The 23,720-nt window shown below is 40.7% G+C and overlaps 1 protein-coding gene across 1 annotated transcript in view; it reads left to right on the forward strand.

The window, feature by feature from the left end:
* The window catches only part of LOC142382432 (breakpoint cluster region protein), a 35,635-nt gene extending 11,915 nt beyond the window's left edge, over positions 1-23,720 (forward strand). The window contains exons 2-23 of the mRNA XM_075468270.1: positions 5,137-5,318; positions 6,773-6,877; positions 8,710-8,895; positions 9,756-9,863; positions 10,096-10,156; positions 10,265-10,317; positions 10,417-10,557; positions 13,910-14,031; positions 14,303-14,468; positions 14,684-14,803; positions 14,966-15,041; positions 15,128-15,232; positions 15,339-15,413; positions 15,871-15,968; positions 16,143-16,274; positions 19,069-19,128; positions 19,687-19,796; positions 21,146-21,285; positions 21,445-21,579; positions 21,717-21,822; positions 22,136-22,295; positions 22,373-23,720. Coding sequence (XP_075324385.1) covers positions 5,137-5,318; positions 6,773-6,877; positions 8,710-8,895; positions 9,756-9,863; positions 10,096-10,156; positions 10,265-10,317; positions 10,417-10,557; positions 13,910-14,031; positions 14,303-14,468; positions 14,684-14,803; positions 14,966-15,041; positions 15,128-15,232; positions 15,339-15,413; positions 15,871-15,968; positions 16,143-16,274; positions 19,069-19,128; positions 19,687-19,796; positions 21,146-21,285; positions 21,445-21,579; positions 21,717-21,822; positions 22,136-22,295; positions 22,373-22,462 — 2,531 coding nt within the window. The 3' untranslated portion in view covers positions 22,463-23,720. The remainder of the gene's footprint in view (positions 1-5,136; positions 5,319-6,772; positions 6,878-8,709; positions 8,896-9,755; positions 9,864-10,095; positions 10,157-10,264; positions 10,318-10,416; positions 10,558-13,909; positions 14,032-14,302; positions 14,469-14,683; positions 14,804-14,965; positions 15,042-15,127; positions 15,233-15,338; positions 15,414-15,870; positions 15,969-16,142; positions 16,275-19,068; positions 19,129-19,686; positions 19,797-21,145; positions 21,286-21,444; positions 21,580-21,716; positions 21,823-22,135; positions 22,296-22,372) is intronic.

The following is a 23,720-nucleotide window of genomic DNA, read 5'->3' on the forward strand; positions in this document are numbered from 1 at the left end:
ACAGATTCTTAAAACTCATGTGGGCTTACTTGTGCTAAAAGGATAAAGGTCAGCCCTTTTTAAAAAAAAAAAAAAAAACAGTAAATCGCAATTCCTGACATCTAGTGGTCATGTTAGAGTTAGCAGCCACCTCCCGACATGTTGCATCAACAGACTAAATGACCTGTTGAGGTGAAAACAAGTTATTTTGGCGTCATTCTAAAGATCTTTGTTCTTCATATGCAATATCTTTGCCAAAGCCACACCAGTGTGTGTTCTTGTCACCTACATTTGCCTATCACGAAAGCGCTTAGCCTCTTTATGTTTTCGCTTCTTTGACAACATTGATTGCCTCTCCGTTGCCCATTCTAGAGTTATGATCCTCCATTTTTCAGTTGTGTATGTTCAAACTCTGCTTCCCTCTCCTGTGTGCCTTTTGTGGCCGTAGCGTTGTCATTCTCACGTGTAAAAAGACCTGCAGCACAAGTTGATAGACTCAATTCACTCTAAGTTAACGAAAGTAGAAGAGTTAATTTGGGAAGGTGATTAGAAACCGATTTAAATCCAATTTTTCTCTTAGATCTTAGATATGGTTACACACTTACTTTAAAGTGTGAAGGCTCTGGATGTAAAGTGTTTGGAGTAGCAGTGAGGGCTGCTTGTACAGAGATGACCTTGTGTGGAAAGCCTGCTTCCGCTCTGAAGCAGATGAATTGCTGAATTTTCCGGGCAGACCTGCACGGACACTTCCTCAGTAGCCGTCCTTGTGATCGCCACAACAACTGCTCTCACTGAGGATCTATTGTAATGTCCACTTTCTCACACTGACCGCAGCAAAGTGAGCCCTGTGTGTTAAAGAACTGTTAAGAACTCGTTTTTAATTCCCCGTCCTTACTTGGTCGAAATGTTCCTGGGAGGTTTGGCTGTTTCTTTTCAGTTGGTTTAAATAGTTTTTGGCTCTTAGGCCGCTTCCTGAGAGAGGATATATTATTCATTCTTTGCCTGATGTTTAATTTCTCTCTTGCACAGAGTCACCTTTCACATGGACTCTGAAGCTGTTTGTACTGCAGTAGTTTCTTCTTCACGCAGTCAAAGCAGTTCTCTCCTCCCTGCTGAGCCTCTGTTTGTTTGAGCCCTTTGTCGCGGCCTTTGTGGTTGCCGTCCTTTCTCTTGCCCTCCTCCAGGACTCTACAGAGTCACTTGTCTTCATCTACCCCCAGTTTCTAGGATCCTCTCTTTCCTGTTTTCAAATTTCGGTAAAGCATTTTGGTGGCCTCCTTAATATACTCCACATTCTTAGACATTTTAGTCACCAAAAACGTATTTATTACAACTGAATCTGATTCTGAGATGTGCCCTGTATCCACAAGCCGCCACATACTTGACCATAATAATGGTAATGATAATGATTATGAGTGCTGGTGAGTCGTGATGGATGACTGTAATTACAGGATGCACAAGCTGTTGTTCCTTCTCTTAAAGCTGCAGTCTGCAGGATTTGTTGTTGTCATACGTAAAGTCCTAATTTTTGGCATTTTAAGAGTTTACATGATCTATCAGAACGCTTGAAGTTGAAAACGGTGACCTCCGTAGTCGCAAAATGCAAGAAATGCTTATTTTTTAACCGAAAAATAAAAAGTTATTCAACTTCCTGTCCCGCCCCATCAAAACACATGAGAACTCGTGCACGTCTACGTGCACGCCAGATGCGCGTACACGACTCCTCATTCATCAACTCACCTGTCATTTGCGATCATGGAAGACACAGTAAGTAGACTAGCCCGTAATGAAGTTCAATAGTCTAGATAAATAAGCGTGGGGACGAGCCTACCTTGTATCGCGCGTGCACAATCGGTGATTGACAGGCAGCAGAGCCCAGCTCGTAACCTGATTGGTTACCTTTTACCGGTCCGGTCTGCAATTTTGTAAACAAACCTGCTGGCTTTGGAGGGATCTAGCGGGACATATAGGGGACCTAGAGAACTAATTTTTTTTTTTGTATTGGGGTATTTAATGTACTACTTTCAGAATCCCCGGACAGTTCCAGGCATTATGCTTGAAAAAGAGTTGCAGACTGCAGCTTTAAGGGAGACTAAAAAGACAGAAATCACGTGGATGACAATGCAACAGCATTGTGCTTTTCTTTTAATGTAAAAAAAAACGACTTGTTGCTGCTACCTTTTTACCTGTGTTGGATTATGGAGATCTTTTATACATGAATGCTTCTGCTAAATATCTCTACATGGTTGAAACGGTCTATCATGCCTCTGAGGTTCATTACTAACTGTAAACCATTGACACACCACTGTGAGTTATACACGCGAGTTGGATGGGCTGCTTTGGCCACCCGAAGACTTAGTCATTGTTATACTTTTATATATATAAGGCATTACTTGGTCTACTGCCTTCCTTTATTTGTTTCTTAATTGCACAGAGAGGTACTGGTCCTTACTCCTTCTGTTCTCAAGACTACGTGTTGCTTTCTGTTCCATATACCTGTACTGAATTGGGTAAAAAGGCTTTTGGCTACTCTGCACCTCTAGCATGGAATATGTTGCAGAAGGACTGGAAACTAACAGGGTTAATCTCTTTGAGTGCCTTCAAATCCAAACTGAGGACACTTGAGGCCGACTCCACTACATGTACTTGTTTTTCATAATCTGCTTGTAAATTCAATTTAATTTCTTTCATTTGTTTGTGTTTTTATCTGTGTAATTTGTAACTGTGTTTTGTATTTGCTGCTCCCTATCTTGGCCAGGTCTCCCTTGAAAAAGAGGTTCTTAATCTCAATTGGATCTTCCTGGTTAAATAAAGGTTATAATAATAACAATAAAAAACATATACTTCTTACATGTATTGTAACACGTCCCAGACAGAGCTGTATTTTATGCATATTTTACAGGCTTTTCCAAAGAACCCCGCTGCTGTCTGTGCCTTGCGATGTCTTTGATTAACTCGATCTAAAGTGAATATTACACCCACACACTGAAGAGATCACACTGTGTAATAAGTCTGGCGTGAGCCGAGTGCATGTGTTCGCCAGGCCTTTTCTCAGGCTGATCCACTCACCTGGCATCAGCCCTGGTTGGCTGGAACAGGGTGTAGGATGGATTTATCTAGGTCACAGGTTTATGAAGGGTAAAAGAGGATTTCATATGAAAACACAGGAGCTCTCTTCAAAGTATTTTTTTGTTAACTGAGAGCACTGGTGTAATAACTTGTATTGGACTTGCAAGGGTTTTCCTAACCTTGAATTTATCGAGCATTTTTCTGCATTTCATGGTGAGCCCCGATTCTATCATGTGCACCAGTAGTTAATAGTGAATTAACTGCTGTCTTGTTAAACTTTTACCTGAAACATCGGATTTTGCATGAAGAAAACTGCCCAAAAAGAAAGCTTTAATGTTCACCTGAAGTGATTTTTGTATCCTAGATTAAGACACCTGCTCCAAATAAGACCAGCTGTTTCTTGTTCTTGAGAAGAAATGTAGCCGGAGCTCTCTGACATGAAAGAATAATAACAATTAACTAAATTTTTTCTCTCATGTACATCCAAAAATGGTTGAGCTTTGTCAGTTTCTTCTTCTGACAGGCGAACACTTTACATTCAGCTCTGTGTAGCTGCCTTCTTCGGACAACTTGATTGCTTTAAATTCATTGTGGAATTTCTTTAGGAAACATGGTGAAACTGACACTGTAATATGTGGTAACTTTATAAAAACCCACCTCTGATTTATTCATTAATCTGTACACGGGTCAACATGATGTTAACTGTGTAACAGAGGTGATAGAGTAAGTCTGAGTCAGGACTTCAAAAGATAGGGCCACAACACTGGCGTATGACCAGTGTTTTCCAAGTGTTAAACGCTACCTTAAAGCAGCACTTAGGTTTTTCTGCCACTTATGGGCTGCAAAAGAAGCCGTGAACACTGTATTAGACCATTTAAGATGTTAAAGGTGAAGGTTGGAGAAAATATTTGCTTAATTACACATCTTTCAGAACTTTTATCACTTGGATTGTTTTTGCTCACATGATGCATGCGTTGTCAGATATTTGTAGCCAGTTCGTGAGGGTTTGATACCTTAGCTGCTAAATGCTCTGTAATATTGACAGGTATGTCACCAAATCTGTGTGTCTGCTCCACTGGCGTAGCCAGGAAAAAGACACTGGGTGTGCACCAGCAAATAATGGGTGTGCCAAATTTATTTTCAACAGAGTGTTACATCTCCACAAGCATTCAAAAGAATGTATCTCTCGAATACAACATTATTAACACAAAACATATCCACACGTTGTGTGCGTTCTCAGCAGTAATAGTCAACAATAGTTCACAGCAGGTCTAAACATTCACACATGTGACGTGTGCTCAAATAAATCAATAACAAAGTAATACAAAAAGCACAATTTGTGTTCTCAAAAAACACCGCAAAAACATAGCACACACACACACAGACATTGCGTGCCCAATAAGATGAACATAGTGAAATATAACACACTCTTGCGCATACTCATGCATTCTCACAGAGCCATAACATATTCACTTTACACATGATCAACAAAGCTATTTAACCACCTGAACACAACTATTGGGCTTAGCAGCAGAGTAAAGGACACAACGATATTGCTGCTTACCTGTGCGCACTGCGCAGCTCTCAATTTGAAGGGGAAGGCGGCTGCCTCTTTGGGTGGCACCGGCACACCCTGACAAACCAGTGGCTACGCCATTGGTCTGCTCATTGCTGGTCAGGTTGTGTACTGTAGGTTTATCAGACGTGTCCGCTACAAACCGCAGCCTCAAACAGGAATATTAATTAAAAAACGAACTAAAACGTAATGACCTATGAAATTTTAAACGTCCTGTTGGTACACTCGCAATGCACATCTTCCTAAAGCAGTTTGCGCCTAATATAATCATGTCAACACTCACACTCCAAACTTAATTCTTTTTTGGTCTAATATGCATTGGTCATTTAGTCAGCCCTCCTCCGGCCCAGGCAGCTTTCTTAGTGTTCTCACTGACACAGTATTGGTGTACAACATGTAGTGATGTTTCTGTTTGATGTGTTGCCCCATAAAGTGTCTCTGTTAACTCTATGACCTAGCAGTTTACTGGCAAACCATGTGACTATTGTCCTTTGTTTGGCTGTTTCTCCCAGACGCTCCATACAGCGAAAACACTCCGTCATATGGCTACGACCTGGAGCACTCAGAGGAGCACCACCCTCGCCACGACCCTCTATCCTTCTCTGGATCTCCTTCCTCCTCGCCACGGCTCCGCTCCAAAAACCGGAACAGCCGAGACACCCAGTCCTCCGGTTCTCTGGAGTCCACGCAGTCGGTAAAGATCTCACCTTTTCTGTCAGCGCTGCTGCCGTATGTCCTTCACTATCTGCTCTCCACGCACCATTCAACACGTAGTATATTGCCTATCTTTTTCATTTTCTACTAAGCCAAGTGGACCCAGTTCTTCTTTATGTCTAGGCATTATAGTTGATTTCAGATCCGCTTTATTGGTTGCAATCAAGCTTTAAAAGAAATTCCACGATTAAAATGGGATTTGCAAACCCGTTGCTTCTTGTAATTCTGTGATCATGTGATGTTTCAAATTCATGTAATTGATAAATATGCTCCAAACTTTGCAGAATTCGTATTTTTACTAGTTTCTACTGGATAAAGTGGATGCTTTGTATCCTTAAACAAATCACTTGATATGAAACCTGAAACAAAGCCAGTATTGTAATATATTTAGTGGCAGCTACTCAGCAGATCGATTGTTCAGTAATTACTATAATCTGGAGGAATTTGTGTTGTTTAAAAAATTATATCCTGACTTTAAGTTAGGAACATTCGAGTTTCAACAACACCTGATTATACATTTCCCACAGTACATCTTGATAACATTTTTCCGCACAGCTTTCAAACTACACGTCCTGCAGTTTATAAATTAGGATCTCTGATAATGAATTTGGACTCTAAAACAACAGAAACCTCTCTGAGCCACAGAGCACATCATCCAACATTTTTCACAGGCTGAGTGGCACTCTCAATAACAAGTGAGCTAAACTTCATTTGGAAAAAAAGTAGGGGCCTTTCAGGAAGGCTTTCAAAAAGCAACCCCGGCTAAGGCACCCACAGGCCACCAATAAAATACACAGAGTGCACCACATAGCTCCCAGATGGGAGAGCTGTTCAGTGTGGAGCAGGGCGTCGCTGAAAAAGACCTTACATACTTAGCAAATATACTCTGACTCAACAGATGTTAAATAGAGACGTAGATCCCCACCCCCCCTTTTGCTCTTTTCTTGTCCTATCTGTGGTATTCTTACCCTCTGATGTGTACACTTGCTGATCTTCAAAGCTTAAATCATAGTACAGGGTGGGCTCACTCAGCATACAGCTTCTTTTTCATCCAGCACATATAATAGGAGAGCTTGATGCAGCTCTGAGTTTGATCCTGACGCGATTCTTCCCACTAAGATGACTGATGTCTTTGACCTGTTTGGAATAACTCATGTAGGAGAAACACATTTGTCTTCCATAGGATGCTAGGAGTCACTGGTACTGGCCTCCTGGAATGTAAAACTCCTACAGAGTTTAATCAAATCTGATCTTCCAAAATTTCACAACAACAATATGTCTAGCCGGGAAGTTTTTTCGGTTCTCACTTGTTTGGACGCTTTATTAAAAAGCACACACATTTACAGTTAACGTGTCACACATTCCGGGATGGAGAATGCTGTCTTATCTCCTTATTGCCAAATTTTTTTCCTCTTCTCGTGTTTTTTTTATTAGATGGAGCTGGACCAGGAAAAGGGGCTGGAAATGAGAAAATGGGTTCTGTCGGGAATCCTGGCCAGTGAGGAAATATATCTCAGCCATTTGGAGGCCCTGCTGATAGTATGTAAACACTTATCACATATGCTAACAATGTTAGCAAGTTTACACTTTACTTAAAGGGGAGAGAAAAGGTGCAATATACATATATCACAGTAGCCCATAAAGTGTAGGCGCTAACAACATTTTAACATTCGCCATTACTCAACAGTGGCAACAGTGGTCTTGATTTTTTTTTAGTAGTTCAGCTACTTTTGAAAAATGCTATGGATTGCATACTGATCTCAGCCAAATATATCTTGAAAGAGGAAAAAAATTATTTTTAAATTTTCTTTCGTTAGGTTGTTTAGTATCACACTACTGTGAAGTGATCAAACTCCACGCAGTATAGAGATCCTGACTGTTAGCTCCAGGTAAGGTCCTGGCTTTAAAGGGACACTATGTAATAAATTAAGTAATTTATTAGCTCAAATCAACATATTCATTCATAAATTAGTCCTCATTGGTGTAAAATTATCTCTGTCAAAAATCTCACTTATCCTCCTGAGTGAAGAATAACTTGTCTGTATCTACATAGAGCGGGCAAGCTCTATGGAGGCTGCCATGTCCTTCCGGTCTATGAAAAACGATGAAGTGCCGAGAGGGACAAAAAGCACTTTGAATCGCGTTTTCCCCAACGCCAGGCCTGCAAGCGGAAATTACGCAATTTTGACGTCACGTTCGCCGAATGGCTTATTACTGGCGCTAATGTTAAATAGATTTTATCTCGTAAATTATCCCACTAATAATGCATTGATTGTTACCAAACTTCTACAGTAGTACACATAGGCTCTTAACTCACAAAACGAGGCATTAGAAAGTTTGTAAGTTTACCGGGAGTTTATTTAAAAGAACACTTTCCAGATAGCAACTACACACTGCTGCTAACGCTACCGCTGCGTCGACGTCACTTCCGGTAACTCCCGGAATATGATTTGCACACCAAAGGCTATGTCAACTTATGTTATCTGACATGTTATCTGTCATCTGTATTTATAGTGTTATTGTATGTGTGTTATGTAATCCTTTGTACTGTGTGTCTTGATGTCTTTTTGTTTGTATGGACCTTGAGTCTGAATCTATTAGCTTCTTGAATCTTGACACATACCGCCTGCCGTAGTTCAAGAAGTTGCAACGCACATTTGAAAATGCGAGGCACTATAGAGCAAATTCATTCGACTTTGCAAAATAAAATTGCACCACTAGAAGGGGGAAGAAATTACAAAGTGTCCCTTTAAATCAACTCTATTTTGGTGATAAAAGGCATTGTTGCCCAAAGAGTCGAACTTAAAGTATCAGTGGCTACAGCATTAATCTGGCAGAGCTTAGTTTGTGTAAGCTAACTTTAGCATTTACAATCATCTTGTACCAGCCAATTTCCACAAAGGTTGGAAGGCGGCATGAAATAAAAACAGCATGAAATGGTCATTTCTTTTTGCTTCATTTAATTGAACATATCACAAAGACAACATATGAAGAGCTTAAACTAAGAAAATATATTGTTTTTAGTGAGGCTAAAATAATTTGATGACGCCAGTATGTTTTAAAAAAGTGTGACCTGAGGAAATAAAGGACTGGACCAGTCGAATAGTTACTCACAACTGAGTTTAATTAGCTTCTCTGTGAAGAGAGAAGCCCCCTAAGAAGGGGTATATTCTATACAGAATATAAAAAGCGTTTGGGGATTTTATTTTATATCTGTGCAGCATAATATCATTAAGATATTTGGAGAATTCAGATAAATCTTTTCACAAGAGACATTGCCAGCAGGCCCTGCATTGAAAAGAGACATGAAACTAGTGGAAATCAGTGTGTGGACTGAGGAACACTTCTGAATACTGTGATTGTTTGTCCAGCCTATGAAGCCTCTGAGAGCTGCGGCTACGACTTCCCAACCGATGCTGACCACCCAGCAGATTGAGACCATCTTCTTCAAAGTCACAGAGCTTCATGAGATCCACAAAGACTTCTATGACGCCCTGCTGCCCCGAGTCCAAGACTGGAGCAACCAACAGTGTGTGGGGGACCTCTTTCAGAAGCTGGTGTGTTGGTGATACATTTGCTTTGTTTGCTTCTTTGGCTCTTATCTCTGCCATAGTAAATCTGAAGATTTGAAGAAACTTTACAAGAATACACAAAAAAAAGAAAATACTTTGGACAAGAGAGAATTCTCACATTTAATTTATGTCAGTGGTGTAATCCAAGAGATGATTTTTGCGGGAAAAACCAGTCATGACAATGTGTCTAGGCATGAGCAACAAAAACTTGTTTATCTACTTCCTCTGACCTAACTTGAATGCAGCAGAAACAAAGTCAGCAAAGTAAACGAGGAAGTCTGAAAGCAGCGGAATACAAAGCACATGATGGGCTGATATGACTTTAAGGTTGTGACAATTGCTTGGTTTGTAACACTTTGAAGAGTTGAGCTACAACCTTAAAAAATGGAGCGCAGCGGACCCACCTTTTCAACTTTTTAAATCATCGAATAACACGAAACCTCCCAGCATCCAAATTATATGCTGTTTTTTTATCAAACGGACCATTTTTCAGCATGTTAGCAATTTTAAAATTCTGATTAAAGTGCTCCTTAAATGTCAGTCCTTGATCATTAATGATTGTTAAAAGAGAGGAGGCTGGCAGGGAGAGAAGGTGGTAGTTTCTGGCTGTAATGTTGGATCTGAGTAGACTGCCTGGAGTCATCTCCTGGCCAGATAAAAGTCTCTCTACACCACAAGATATGCAGTAAATGACGCAAAATGCTGATGGATGGGAGTTACCTCAGTTTTTGTTGTTGGATTAAAAGCATTAAAGAACCCTAACCACTAACCCTAACCCTTATCACTGATTACTGAACTTCGTCTTCGGTTATGGAATGAGTCTAATCTGTTCTGTGTCCGTATAGGCAAGCCAGCTCGGAGTGTACCGGGCCTTTGTGGACAACTATAAGGTTGCTGTGGAGACGGCGGACAAGTGCTGCCAGGCAAACGCTCAGTTTGCAGAGATATCTGAGGTATGTAGTCACGCCACGCACAGCAGGACTGCATCAGGAAGCGTTTGATGTTACACCGCTGCCTGTAACAAGTGATGACAGGGCAGTTTTCATCTGCGTTGGAGAGCTGCACGGCTGCAGTGGTGCTGATTGTTTTAATTGCCCTGTGGGGGAGTTACTTTGAGATCAATGAGTGGATTCCTTTATTTGTTTGGCCCCTCACCCTTCCCTCTGATGTCATCTCCCTGCCCAGAATCTGAAAGTCAGAAGCACAAAGGACTGCAAAGACCAGTCAGCTAAAAATTCACTGGAAAGTGAGTACTGAGTCAAATGAATAGCCAGCCTCTGCATTAATCAATATCGCTATGAGTAGCAGGTGAACTGTGACGAAGCCTGTTGAACTGACTCTTCTTCCTCCGCAGCTCTTCTCTACAAGCCTGTGGACAGAGTGACGCGCAGCACACTTGTTCTGCATGTAAGTCGATCTGCCTTGTAATTATCTGGAGCCTCACCTTCTCCACATGCAGAACATTTCCCTTTCAAGGCTGAATTGTATTTTTATTTTCTGTTGAAGGACTTATTGAAGCACACGCCCTGCAGCCACCCGGACTACCTGCTGTTACAGGACGCCCTGCGCATCTCCCAGAACTTTCTGTCCAGTATTAATGAAGAGATCACACCTCGTAGGCAGTCCATGACGGTGAAGAAGGGAGAGGTCAGTGTGGAAGCTTATGGTATTCATTTTATCACCTCATGATTGTAACAACTTTATGACTCAGGTTGGTGACTAAATATCCTCAGGTCAACTTAAAGGGGAAGTTATTTATTTTTTTTAAACCTGGACCTTATTTCTGGCATAAAATACGTTCATCTACTCACGATAACAGTTTGGTGAAAGTCGGCGTCCTTCGGACGCTATTAAGATCACTCGAGATCTGCGTATATCCATATAACGGGAGTGAACGGGGCATTGACAATACAGCCTCTAAATAAGGCATTATCTGTCTTTATTTCACCAATACTTTAAGACAAATGAATGAATGAATGTGTACTATTGCACTGTTAGCTCATAGCTGCCGTGTTGTTGTTATTGGGGCTATCAGGACCTTTCTACACACACATCTACTGGGATGACATCATCGACGCACACCGCTGCAGAACAGCTCATTCACTCCGTGCTCTGTGACGGTCGGCTATCTTTACACGGAGTTTGACACTTTCTCCTCCACTCGTCCAGTTTCCTCAAATGTTTTAAGACGCACTGCACACCATGCTGAGATATGCTAAGTTTTCAGCTAATAGCTCTTTGGGAATCACCTTGTTGCTGCAAAAACACTATTTTCTGTCACACTGTATTATTTTGACAGTTTGATGTAACTTTCTGCTAAGTTGTCTGTTATGTATAGACATGACACTGGTTCATCCTCTGAATTTAGGTGCCTTTCTTATGCTTGAATGACTCATAGGTTAGTATTAAGTAGCTTGACAAACGAAAAACTCATTCCTCTTCAGGTACAAGGAGTACATTGAAAATCAATGACTTAGACAATGAATAAACTTTGAAAAACCTTCAGAAAGCCTGGAGAACTATTGCTCAAGACCAAGATTACAAGAAAGTGTGATTGCTTGGAAGCAAAATAAGGAGTGGCTCAAGGCCTTTGCACAACGCTGTACCAAGTTCATCATCTTTAGCTAGTTTCTTAACATTTGCTCTCAGATTTGGAAACCAATAATGCCTTAAATTTGCTGATGTATATTTGAATAGATGTATTCATACTGGTGCTGGACCAACAAAAATGTTGACATGATGATTGCATTACATACAGAGTCAATTGATGACCAAAGACCTTCCAAATTAACTTGGAGATGGAATATTATCACATTTCATGGTGATCTTTGTAGCAACAGCTGGGCAGATGTTTAAAACCTACAAAGTGAATCAAGCTACACGCTATAATACTGTCTTTCTTTATTAACTACAGGACCTGAGGATTACTTGCTGCTCGGCAGCATTTCTTTATCTTCCAACTTTGAAAGCAGCTTTGTGGAATGGAGGATTATACAATTATATGATTTCCTCCCTACCTTGAGTTTTGACGGTAAAAAGCACAAGGTGTCTGGAAGCTGCAATAAAATCAGAGTGTGAGTCAGGTTGCTGCTGACTCATCTCAGCCAGTCTGCTGTAGTCGTAAAGGAAGTGGAGCACAGAGGAAGTGCATGACAGAGCAGTCCAAACACAGGAGGCAAGGGGTCTCTGTGTCGCTAACCAGGAAAACCAATGATTACCACCGCGCTCACTCCCATCCTTCCCTGCCGTGGTGTCAACTTGTGCTTCCCAGAAATGACCTGCTGCATGCCTTATCAGCTCCACTGTCTAACCAGCCTTTTGCACAGGGCGTGTCCATAGCCCTTTAAACCCCACACACCATGCATCACAGGCCTCTGAATCAGATGACCTGATGGAGAACTTCCTCTGTTTTTACTGGGAACTGTCGGGTAGGATATTAAATCAAAGAAAGTTCTTGGGAGCATTCTTCTGTATATTGTCTAGGAAGTCTGAAATACCACAATGAGATAGACGGATAACAAGCCAAGACTTCAAAAATCGGTTTAAAATATGGGTTTGTTGTTGTATGTGATCAACCCTTGGCTAAATTTGCTGCCATTGTTGGTGTTTTGTACTGTAACTGCCTGTAATTAGCCTGACCATTAAACCATTGAGTTTATTTTGCTTCATCTCCTCGACATTCCTCTGTGCTCAGTGTCTCATTATAGAGCAGATTAAAACAAGGGGACAGTGTTTGAAGGGGTGAGACCTCTCTTTGTGTATTGACAGCTCACATTTTTCCATTGGATTATTGACTCGTGGTCATGTTTGCGTCACAAAACAATAAGCGGATGCGACCCTGGCATGGCTTTGTGAAACCAGGACAGTGTTGTACGAGCTCGATTTCCCTCAACGGTATGTTTGGAACAAGCCAGAGCCGTGCTGGAGTGTGCAGAGAGCAGCAGAGGAAAACCAGGTTGCAGTGATTTCCTTGTTTTTGTAGTTGGTGTGGGATGGCAGAGTCTCACATGGGCAGAGTTGCTGTAAAAAGCCAGAGGTCAAAGGGCAGTGGAAAAATTTAGATGCACGCTTCTGCAGGAAAAGCTCAATGTCATCACATCCGGCTTGAACCTCAGCCTGGACAGTTTTACCTCGAGCAGAGGCTCTGACATTGAAATCCATTCCGTAACTAAAAACCTGAACTGGTAATGTGAGCAACAAAACAAACGCATAGTATTTGACATTTTGTACTGCATGTTCGTTGATATTACTCCGCCACCGCTAAGAAAATAGTGCGAGCATGAACGAGCTGCCAAATAAAACTTTTCGCAACGAAATTTGATATGGATTACCAGTGCACACCAGTAACCATGATGATTTTGAAAACGGACGTTTATGGTGCTTTTACGGACCTTTTAAGACATGCATATGACTTGCCATTCTGAAGCAGGTTGAGATGAATCAAAATTAGGCAAATACCGGAGACAGTAGTAAACATAAAAAAAGCGGTGAGGGGGGTTCTAAAACATTGCAGACGACTCAGAAAAGAGGCTTAATGTTGAAAATACCGGAGTTCCCCTTTAAAAGACAGAAGTTCTTTTATTACAACATTTAAATAATGATAATAATTATTTTTGGAACTTATTGATGATTCTTTGACTGAGTTTTGAGCAAAGTTGTGATTCACAAACAATCCTTGCTTGAAAAGACTTTTTGGTGGAAACTCCTTTTACACCCAATCCTGACACCTGTCACCCGTTAATCTGCTCATTGGAGAATCTGCTTAAATGCTGTTTTTTCCTTTCTCCTAACTGTTATAGTGTTTTACTGACATCTAATTTAAAAAGTGTTTAATTTTTTTTAAATGCAGTCACTTTAGTCAGTGAAGACCCTGAAAATAATTTATTTGGACTTGTATCTGCTAAATAAAGTCTTAAAGAAATTAACAAAATTCCAACTCTTCTTGAATGAGGTTCGTAATACTTTGTGTATCCTGAAGTGTTGTGTTTTTCTGTGGCAGAACCGACAGCTGCTTAGGGATCGATTCATGGTGGAGCTGGTCGAGGGTTCCAGGAAACTCCGTCACGTTTTCCTCTTCACTGACCTGCTGCTCTGCACCAAGCTCAAAAAACAGACTGCAGGGTGAGTGTGGGTCAGAGACACAGGCTTGTGGCCAGAAAAGGTCCACTGGCCCTGCTGGATAGTAGCAGCCATTCCTCCCAGAAACTTTTAAATTTTGCTTCTGAATTTCATTGTGACCAGCAGGTTGTTGAACTTGGAGATGAACATTGTAACTCCCAGATGTTTGTGCTGTCTCACAGCTTGCTAGAATCTAAAAGAGCGGGCAGGACAACGCAACCATGATGGGGGGAAATGAGGATGTTTTAAAATCGATTCCCATATCTTTTTACAGAAAAGGGCAGCAGTATGACTGTAAGTGGTACATCCCACTGGCTGACCTGACCTTCCAAACCATCGATGACTACGAATCCAGCCCCATTCCTCTGGTCCAGGACGAGGAGATCGACGCAATGAAGATAAAAATCTCCCAGATAAAGAATGAGATCCAAAGAGAGAAGGTGATCATATACATACCCCCCACCAAAAAAAAAATATCCAGCTCCAAATATTCTGTACATGATTTATTATTATTTATTAAACCAACTACAGTACCGAAACACTAAATCATTGATGGGTTTTGTTTCAGAGTCTGAAGACAATTAAAAATGAAATGGGAAACTTAAAGATTAGCATGTAAAGAGAACAATTTTTGTTAACTGATGTTTCTCTACAGAGGACGACCAAAGGACCAAAGGTAATCGAACGACTGAGGAAAAAGTTATCAGAGCAAGAATCCCTGCTGCTTCTTATGTCTCCCAACATGGCATTTAGAGTGGCCAACAGAAATGGCAAAGTAAGTTAGGGTTCAGTGTTGAGCTGCTGAATATTGTTGGAATTTTCTCGAACCATCAATAACAACTTCTTTGTCTGTTTTCTGTCGCCCTCTGCTGTTGGCTGCATGCAGTTACAGGGTGAGGCAAGAAACCACAGCATAAAACTTTTCAATGTCTTTCAGGGTTTCACCTTTCTAATCTCCTCCGATTATGAGCGAGCAGAGTGGAGGGAAATCATTCGAGAGCAGCAGAAGAAGTGTGAGTTTAATTTTATTGTTTGTGCCACCGTGAGATGTCATTAACTGAGCAGCTGCTAAGTCATTTTCCCCTGTTCTGACTTTCAGGCTTTAAGAGCTTCTCTCTGACCTCTCTGGAGCTGCAGATGCTCACTAACTCATGTGTGAAGCTGCAAACTGTTCACACTATTCCAATGACCATGAATAAGGAAGGTAAGATCCACTTTGCGGTGCATTTTGATGCATTATTTTGAATGCTCCTGTCACATATACTTATGTAATCTTGTTTGATCTTTAACCTGAAATCTTTCGTGCACAGATGATGAATCCTCTGGTTTGTATGGCTTCCTGAATGTCATTGTCCACTCTGCATCGGGGCTCAAGCAGAGTTTAAGTAAGCATTGTTCTCCTTTGTTTCTGATTGGAAATCATCTCACTGATAAGTTTCAAGGTTGGATGTGGCGTCATCATCCTCTGTGGATCTCCACTGTCCCTCTACTTCTCTGTGGCTGCCAGCTGGGAGGGCAGCTGGAGTGGGATTAGTCAGGAACACTGTGTACAAGCTGCCTCAAAAGTGTCTTTAGCCCCTTTAAAATCACTACCCCCCCCCCCCCCCCCAAAAAAAAAAAAAAAAACCTTATCAAAAACGCTAGTTGAGGAAATAGCCAGCTTGGTTCATTTTTAATTTCTGAGACTTAACTGCCACAGCTTTAACAGTAAAGGAGAGACATGAGTTCTGGTTATGCAGAGCCATGCGAGCATGTTTCAACCTGACGATTATAGTGGATCATTAAGCGTTTTAGTTTCACCTTGATTCAGCCGTTAAAACTAGTTCTGCTTGTATTAACTAGACCTGTACTGCTCCCTGGAGGTGGATTCCTTCGGCTACTTTGTCAACAAAGCCAAGACACGTGTTTACAGGGACTCTACAGAGCCCAGCTGGAACGAGGTGAGCATGCACAGCAGACTGTCGAAAGTGAATGAGTAAGATTAATTCCTTTGACACTTTGTGCCTTTAAGAAAGCCAAGCATAGGGCTGAGTTTACCCCAGACACATTTTTTTAAAATGCCACACATTTGCCCCGAGAAGCTAACGTGCCCTTTTGCTCTGTTTTCATGCCAGGAGTTTGAGATTGAGCTGGAGGGCTCTCAAACTTTGCGACTGCTGTGCTATGAGAAGTGCTACAACAAAACCAGACAGAGCAAAGAGGATGGAGAGATCACAGACAAGATCATGGCCAAAGGGCAAATAAAGGTAGGGAAGATCTGGGTCACAGAAAAACATGTTTGTGTTTCTGGGATGGACTGTGTTGCTTTTACCGGTTGGGGCTCAGCTTTTAGTAGACTTTTGGACCCAAACTAACGTCGATTATCAACAACGTTGTTACATGAAAGCAAACAGAGAACATGTGGGCAAATAATACTTACTTAAAACACAGCTGAGAAAACAGTGTAAAATGTTAGTTTGAACAATTTCCGGCTGGCTGTATGTGACGCATTTTTGCTGCATTTTGTTGTAAGCCAACCTCAACCTCAAAGTTTATCTCACTTCAACCTTTGGGGATGTTATGGACAACATGGACTCAAATGCCATTAGCACCATTTTCCTTTAATGTCAGTCACTGAGATACGAAAACATGTTCTGATTTGTCTTCTGGTGAATAATGGACCTCTTTTACACCACCCTTATGGCACATGTCAAAGGTTCGGTATTTATAGGAAGAGCATCTTTGCTCCTGTGAAATTAGCCCTCTCCTTCTAAGTCTATTGATTCCAGTTGCTTCACGATGTCATCTTATCTTTGTTGACTAATCCCTGCTTGCGGGGGCCTTTTACTGCTGAAGAAGAAACGAGTCATGAGGCTGTCACCGGGTCACCTCAGCTTGACCTCCTGATACGGTGTGACAGAGGGCGGATTAGACTTTGGTTTAACCAAATGTAGCTGTTGGCACTGCTTTGCAGCGTAACAGAGGGAGATGGATACAGAGTGCTGGTTGATGAGCCAGTGAAGGGATTTCCCTGCTTGAAACAGGTGGGTCAAACCACACTGGAGCCTTTGAGGAACAGAGCATGTGGCTGCTGCTGGTGGTCAGATACTTATCATATTAATCAGAAGTCAATAGCCTGGAGAAAGGGAACCAGCGGAGAACTAAGCTAACAGAGGACACGATAAGAGCAAATTTTCATCAACTAGAACAACTCAAACCTTATAAACAAAGTTAACACCGTTTTAAATTTGCACTCATTTAAAATAATTGAAAATTAAAACAAAAAACTTGGGCAAAAGTCCCAAGGTGCCCCTCATTTCGTCCTGTTTTCTTCCAAGCAGACAGAATTTCTTGTTATCTTTTAAACTGTTGTCGAGTAACCGTTCTCCAGGCTTTCTGAAGGACAACAAAGTTTTAATTTGGACATTGGCTGCTTTTTCTCTCATTTTCACTCCAGTTCTTGCACCTGGCCATTTTCAGATGAATGCCTTTTGTTTGTTAAACCAGTTAACACTGATCTATGAATCATTCAAATGTGAAAAAAAGGCGCCAAACTCAAGGGATGAACAAGTGTTGTGTCTGCACATAACAAACAACTTAGCAAAGAAACAATTTTAAATTGTATCCTTAAGCACTTTTACCAGCAGCCTGTCCCAAAGACGCATCATTTGTTCCCATTTCTTTAGTTTCATCTATGACAAATTCAAGTGTTTTTCACTATTTCTTTTCACTAAATCAAACGGGCATTAAAATAAATATAAATAAGAGGACGCGGACTCTTTTGGAAAAACAAATAGTCAAACAAGGTTAAGAACCTCTAGGATGCACCTCATACGGTGTTTAACCTGGATTTGAATACAAGACAATGCCTGACATATGAAGAGGATGGGGCACGTGTTAGTTCTAATGTTAAAGGTCACGGGTAATAATAAGCGCTTGGCCTAAGAGGATCCCGTTTGGTTACCTGTGATGCTAGCAGCCAACACTCCTCGCACTGGCAGGCGTGAGCACGTTGGTAATAAGGGTAGAAAGGGATTCACAGGAGTTAATCCTTCAAATCTATCTGAGAAGTAGAACAAAACAGAGGCGAGTGTGGTCGGTCGGCTGTGCGCCTTTGTTCCATTGCTGACTCCCGCTGGTGTTAAAGAACTCAAAAGTCTGGCAGCGACGAGACGAGAGGATTTCACAGAAACTTTTGTGAAGATCCAGAGATGATCAAGATTCACCAAGACGTAACCAGTGGCTCGTTATGCAGGGATTGAGGACCTGCCGCTCTTCTTAGTACAGAGGTTTAGAAACTAGTTAGATTTCTAGAACAGTGCTGCTTTCTTTTCTTTGTTTTCCGTGTGTCAGTGGAAGTAACGTTTGAGAAACACTCATGCCGGAAAGAATTAGTGAGAGTAATCCTAACGAGGAGGAGAATGTGGATCAGGTCAACAACAGGCAAGAAGAAGAGGGAGACGTGGCTGCGAGGAAGCCCCCTGGTACAGGGGCGCGTCTTTGGGACAGAGTCCGCAGCAGTCTGCTCAAACCAAAGGTAACGAGATGGAAACTAAGCTACAGGCCAGGTTGTGAAGAATGTCTTCAAACCTACATAAATTTAAGTCTCTGCTGACTTTCTGGAGCTATTTAAAAGTTCTTTGGATTTCTAAACTGCATCGCGTTGTTTTTCTGTGGTGCTCAGATGTCTTTTGAGATTTGATTGTTTTTTTTGTTCTGAATTTGTGATAAAAAGAAGTATTATGTAAGTAGATTTTCTCTGAATAAAGGATTATCTGGAAGAGATTTGAAGGTTTCTTGGGTGAAAGAACATCTGCCATGTTGGACAGGCGCAGCGCTTAGTCACGAGGACATTAGTCACATCTGATCACTGTTAATGAAAGCTGGTGGTTTATTCATCAGATAACAAATTAGATCACACGTACAAGTGAGCGCTTCGTGGCTTTTTCTTTGTTTTGTGAGGCTTCTGAAATAATTTTTTAAGGGGATTCTCTCTCTGATTCGATTGAAAATGATAACACTTAAAGGTAAAGACTGATAACATTTTTTATTTATTTTTAGTTGGATCCCCAGACACTGCAAAATAAAGACTGGCAGAGGACAGTCATCGGCATGAACGGGGTACGTGTTTTCACCTACCTTGAACGTAAGAGGCAGCATTGTTGTGTCAAACGTGGATGTAAACAGGAAATTTATTGGATTAGCTGATTATCCATTTTAGATGCCACTTTCAGATTTTTCACAATGTTACTCATTTTTCCATCCCAGGAGTAGATATAGTGGTTTTTTGTGGTAGACCTGAAAAAAATAGCCAAATTTTCTGTTTTACCCTGATTAGGATAAATAAAATAAAAGTTTAGTAAAATAAGATATTACAACAGTTATCATAGTATCTATTCCATTTGTGTTTAACCTCTGTGCACGATGTGACGACACATAAAGAACATAAATACACACACATACACACCAGCCTGGTTTGACTGTTAGCTTGTGTTCGCTAATGTTAGCTAGCTTTTGGAGTCATAGTGCTGTGAAAATGTTTTTTTTTTTTTTTTAACATTATTGTGACCACTTCACAGTAAGAGATGCTCTGTAAGTTACATGGGCGAATATTGACATGTGTAAGCTGACGTTACCACGCGGTCATCTAAAGTAACCGGTTCCTCCATCCTGTTTCAGATTGAGGTGAAGCTTTCAATGAGATTCACCAGCAGAGAGTTCAGTTTGAAGCGAATGCCGTCACGGAAACAGTCCGGCGTCTTTGGAGTGAAGATCAACGTAGTCACAAAGTGAGTTGCTGATGTACTTAGAAATATCCCAATTTTTTATATTTATTTAGTGTAGTGTAATAGTCAGTGAGTTAACTTATAAAATTAATTTTTCTTTGTTTTGTCAAGAGTTTTGGTTTTAATCTGAAATATTTTCAAAAGATCTTTAAATGAATCAATAGATAAGTTTATATGATAATAAATAAATGCTGCTAGAATCAAATAATAAAACAATTTATGCTAAAATATTTCAATAGATTGTAAAATACATTAATTTTTCAGCCTTAATTTTAAACTGCATTCATTTAGGCTTGTGTTAAAGGAACTATTCTATACTTTGCCACTCAGTTTTCTTTGTTATTAACTTCTTTCTTTGTTCATTTCTTATTCCTGTATTTATTTCTGTATTTACCCTTTCATCATATGGATCTATTTATTCCTTCAAAACAAGTAAGCTAATAGGGCCATTAGCACAAGCTTAGATTAATTCAATTTAAAATTAATGCTGAAAAATATGTTTATTTCACATTCTTTTAGGATATTTTTAAATAAATTACTTTGTTATTTAATTTTAGTCGCATTTATTACCATATAAACTAGGGCTGGGCAACGGTTAAAATGTTTAATCTAATTAATCACATGATTTCCCTGATTAATCACGATTAATCGCATTTGTACGCAAAATCCAAAAATGAATTCAAAAGTAGTGTATAGCTTTTAGCATTTAGTTTTATTTTAAATGTACTGCCATATGAATGAAAGTGCCATAACATTTGTTGTGCAAACACACTTTTAACATCAGCATTTTTATGTAGTTTTTATGTAGAAGCCTCGCTCCACTGTCTGTTTCCTTGAATGACTTGCTGTGTGTTTTGCCTTTAAGTGATATTTTAGACTGGAACTACTACGGTGATAAGACAATTCAACTTGGCAGTGTTTACAGATGTATTTGGTTCTGTCAACTCCGCCGTCTGGAAGAACTTTAAAATGAAAATGGCCGAGTAAAAGTTCCGTACCCTTCTCCATGTTTGGTGGATCCGCCAATTGCTTTCTTTTCCGGTTCCACAGCAACAGACTTTTACAAAATAAAAGCCTGTGAGCAACAGACTTTTATAATAATAAAATAAATAATAAAACCTGCGTTAATGCGCAATAAAATATTTATCGGCGTTAAATAATTAACTCGCCCAACCCTAACTTAATAGCTTCAGTCCTCCTTAATGTATAAATATGGCGCTCACTGACACTGACGGGCACAAACAGCAGGCTACATTTACATCAACCATGATCTGATGTGTTGCCGGTACTTTTTTTTGTCTGTTTACTTGTAAGCTGCCTCTTCAAACAGTGTTTCCCTGTGTTGTCATCAGGCGCGAACGCTCCAAGGTCCCACTCATTGTTCGCCAATGTGTAGAGGAGATAGAGCGGCGAGGGATGGAGGAAGTGGGGATCTACAGAGTGTCTGGTGTTGCCACTGACATCCAGGGGCTAAAGGCTGCCTTTGACTCGAGTGAGCTCAGTGTTAACTTGATTTCTCTGTTAAACTGCTTTGTCAAACCTGGTTAAAGAGGAGATATTCTTTAAGAAATCTGAAAACGGAGTCGGGCAGACGCGACTCATACCCTGCTCAGAAATGCTGATTTTGCGGCTTGTGTCTTGTGCCCCACAGACAATAAGGATGTGTCTATCATGATGAGCGAAATGGATGTAAATGCCATCGCGGGAACGCTGAAGCTGTATTTCCGTGAGCTGCCGGAGCCTCTCTTCACGGATGAGTTGTACCCCAACTTTGCCGGAGGCATCGGTCAGTCACACTTTTTTTTTTTTTCTTCTAACCTTTTCTAGGTTCTACAAAGTGCTTTACATGCGTTTGTCATTGATCCACACACAGACACTCGTGCGGTGCTTCCTTTGATATGTGCGTGTGCATTTGTCTCGTAGCTCTGTCGGACAGTGTGGCCAAGGAGAGCTGCATGCTCAACCTGCTGCTGTCTCTACCAGAGCCTAACCTGGTGACCTTTCTCTTTCTGCTTGACCACTTAAAAAGGTAGAAAAAGAAAGAAATATAAATGCTTATAAAAAAAATAAAGCACTGATAAGTAATCTTACAAAACACACACGTATGTTTGTCAATGAGTGACTATATATTTTCAATTTAAAAAAAGGAAAAACATGCATTTACTTAGCAGGTAGAATGTGATTTTCAGCAGAAATGACAGAAGCTAACTTTAATGTTTGTAGGCTGACATGAAGTAAAATGATTCACGTGAACCTTTCATCTGTATAATTCCTTGGGGAGGAATTTTTGGAGTATCTGCAGGTCTTTTTCTTTTGTTAATGTATTTGCTTTGTTTCCACAGAGTGGCTGAAAATGAGAGCATCAACAAGATGTCTTTGCACAACCTTGCAACTGTTTTTGGTCCCACGCTGCTTCGACCCTCTGAAAAAGATAGCAAAATCTCAAACAGCTCCCAGCCCATCTCCATGAATGACAGTTGGTCTCTTGAGGTCATGGCTCAGGTAAAACTGTTGTTATGATGGCGATTAGTGAGATGGGGATGAGTGAGGGTTGGATAACTGCTTGTGTTTCCCTGTAGGTTCAAGTCCTTCTCTACTTCCTTCAGCTGGAGGGCATCCCAGCACCTGACAGCAAACGTCAGAGCCTTCTCTTCTCTACTGAGGTTTAACAGGAACACGATGGATTTGTCTAGAAATGTCTCCTGCTGAGGAAGAATGTTGGCTGCCTAATAAGGCTGATGCTGCTGAGCAGCTGAGCCAGGCTGCTTTACTCTGTTTATGCTTCGTTTTGCCACCAGGGGGAGCCGTAAACCGTTTGAAAACTGGAAACAGCCACCATGATCTACCATTTCTTTGAGAGATGCGATAACCATGTGTGTTCTGTTTACTTAAACCTGCTGTGTCTGTTTTATGATTTATGATCAAGATATATCATTTCTTATTAGATTTAATTTAAATTTCAGCAAGCAATGTTAAATGTATTTGTTTCAACTCTCTGAGCACATGAGCTCACAGAGGAGGACTTCTGCTGTTGTTGGATTTATTTGTGGAGGTGGGTGAATGGTTGGATGAATAGACATGTCATTTTTATTGTCTGTTTATGGTTTGTTTTGCCCCCCCCCCCCCTCAACATGTCTGACTTGGTTTAAAGTTCACCTGTGCCAATGTTCCCATGCTGATGACCGATACAGCGTTTCAGTTTTCCTAATGTTTACACTCTGAATTTTGTACCTAATTTAAAAGTATGAGACTAAAGCTGTAGTTGACACACAACAACATGCAGGCATGTTGACCGAACCCTTGGAAATGTTGTGGTTTCTGTGCTATACAGATTCCGTAGGGACCCTATTCAGTCGGCAGGTTTTCATAGTGGTTTGAATAAACTCTGAAGTGGACATCGGAGCTTTTTCGACGTGGTAAAGGAAACTCATTCCAGAAAAAGGCCCAAACTCTAAATCTTCCACATATGGAAGATATACTGTGCTTTGTGTAATTTCAGTTTCAAAGCTGTCTTTTTGTCCATTTTTATTTAGCATGAGTCGATATGTTTCTTTCTGCATTCCTTCTCGTTAGTCTTCTGCCTTTACATAACCAAACCACACACCTGTAGAAATGAAAGCGCCTAAAGAGGATTTGAAACACCAAATATTTATCTATAGGTCCTCTCAAGTGCAGCAGTTTACTCATATCTAAATATCCTGAATCATTCAGACGTTTGTCATCTTAGTATTTTTTTTTTCAAAGCCCTGTGAAGATGTATTGTGTGCTTGTAATCGTTTTTTTTTCAAGTCACTACAAGTAGTCAACACAAACTGTAACCCTAAAAACCTTTGATCCATGTAAAATAAGCAAAAACTCTTGGTGATCTTAGGATGGCATTTGTGTCAGGTATGTATGATTTATGTAAATAAACATTTGGTAACATTC

This window comes from Odontesthes bonariensis, chromosome 6, assembly GCF_027942865.1.
Source record: "Odontesthes bonariensis isolate fOdoBon6 chromosome 6, fOdoBon6.hap1, whole genome shotgun sequence".
NCBI classification, from domain to species: Eukaryota; Metazoa; Chordata; class Actinopteri; order Atheriniformes; family Atherinopsidae; genus Odontesthes; species Odontesthes bonariensis.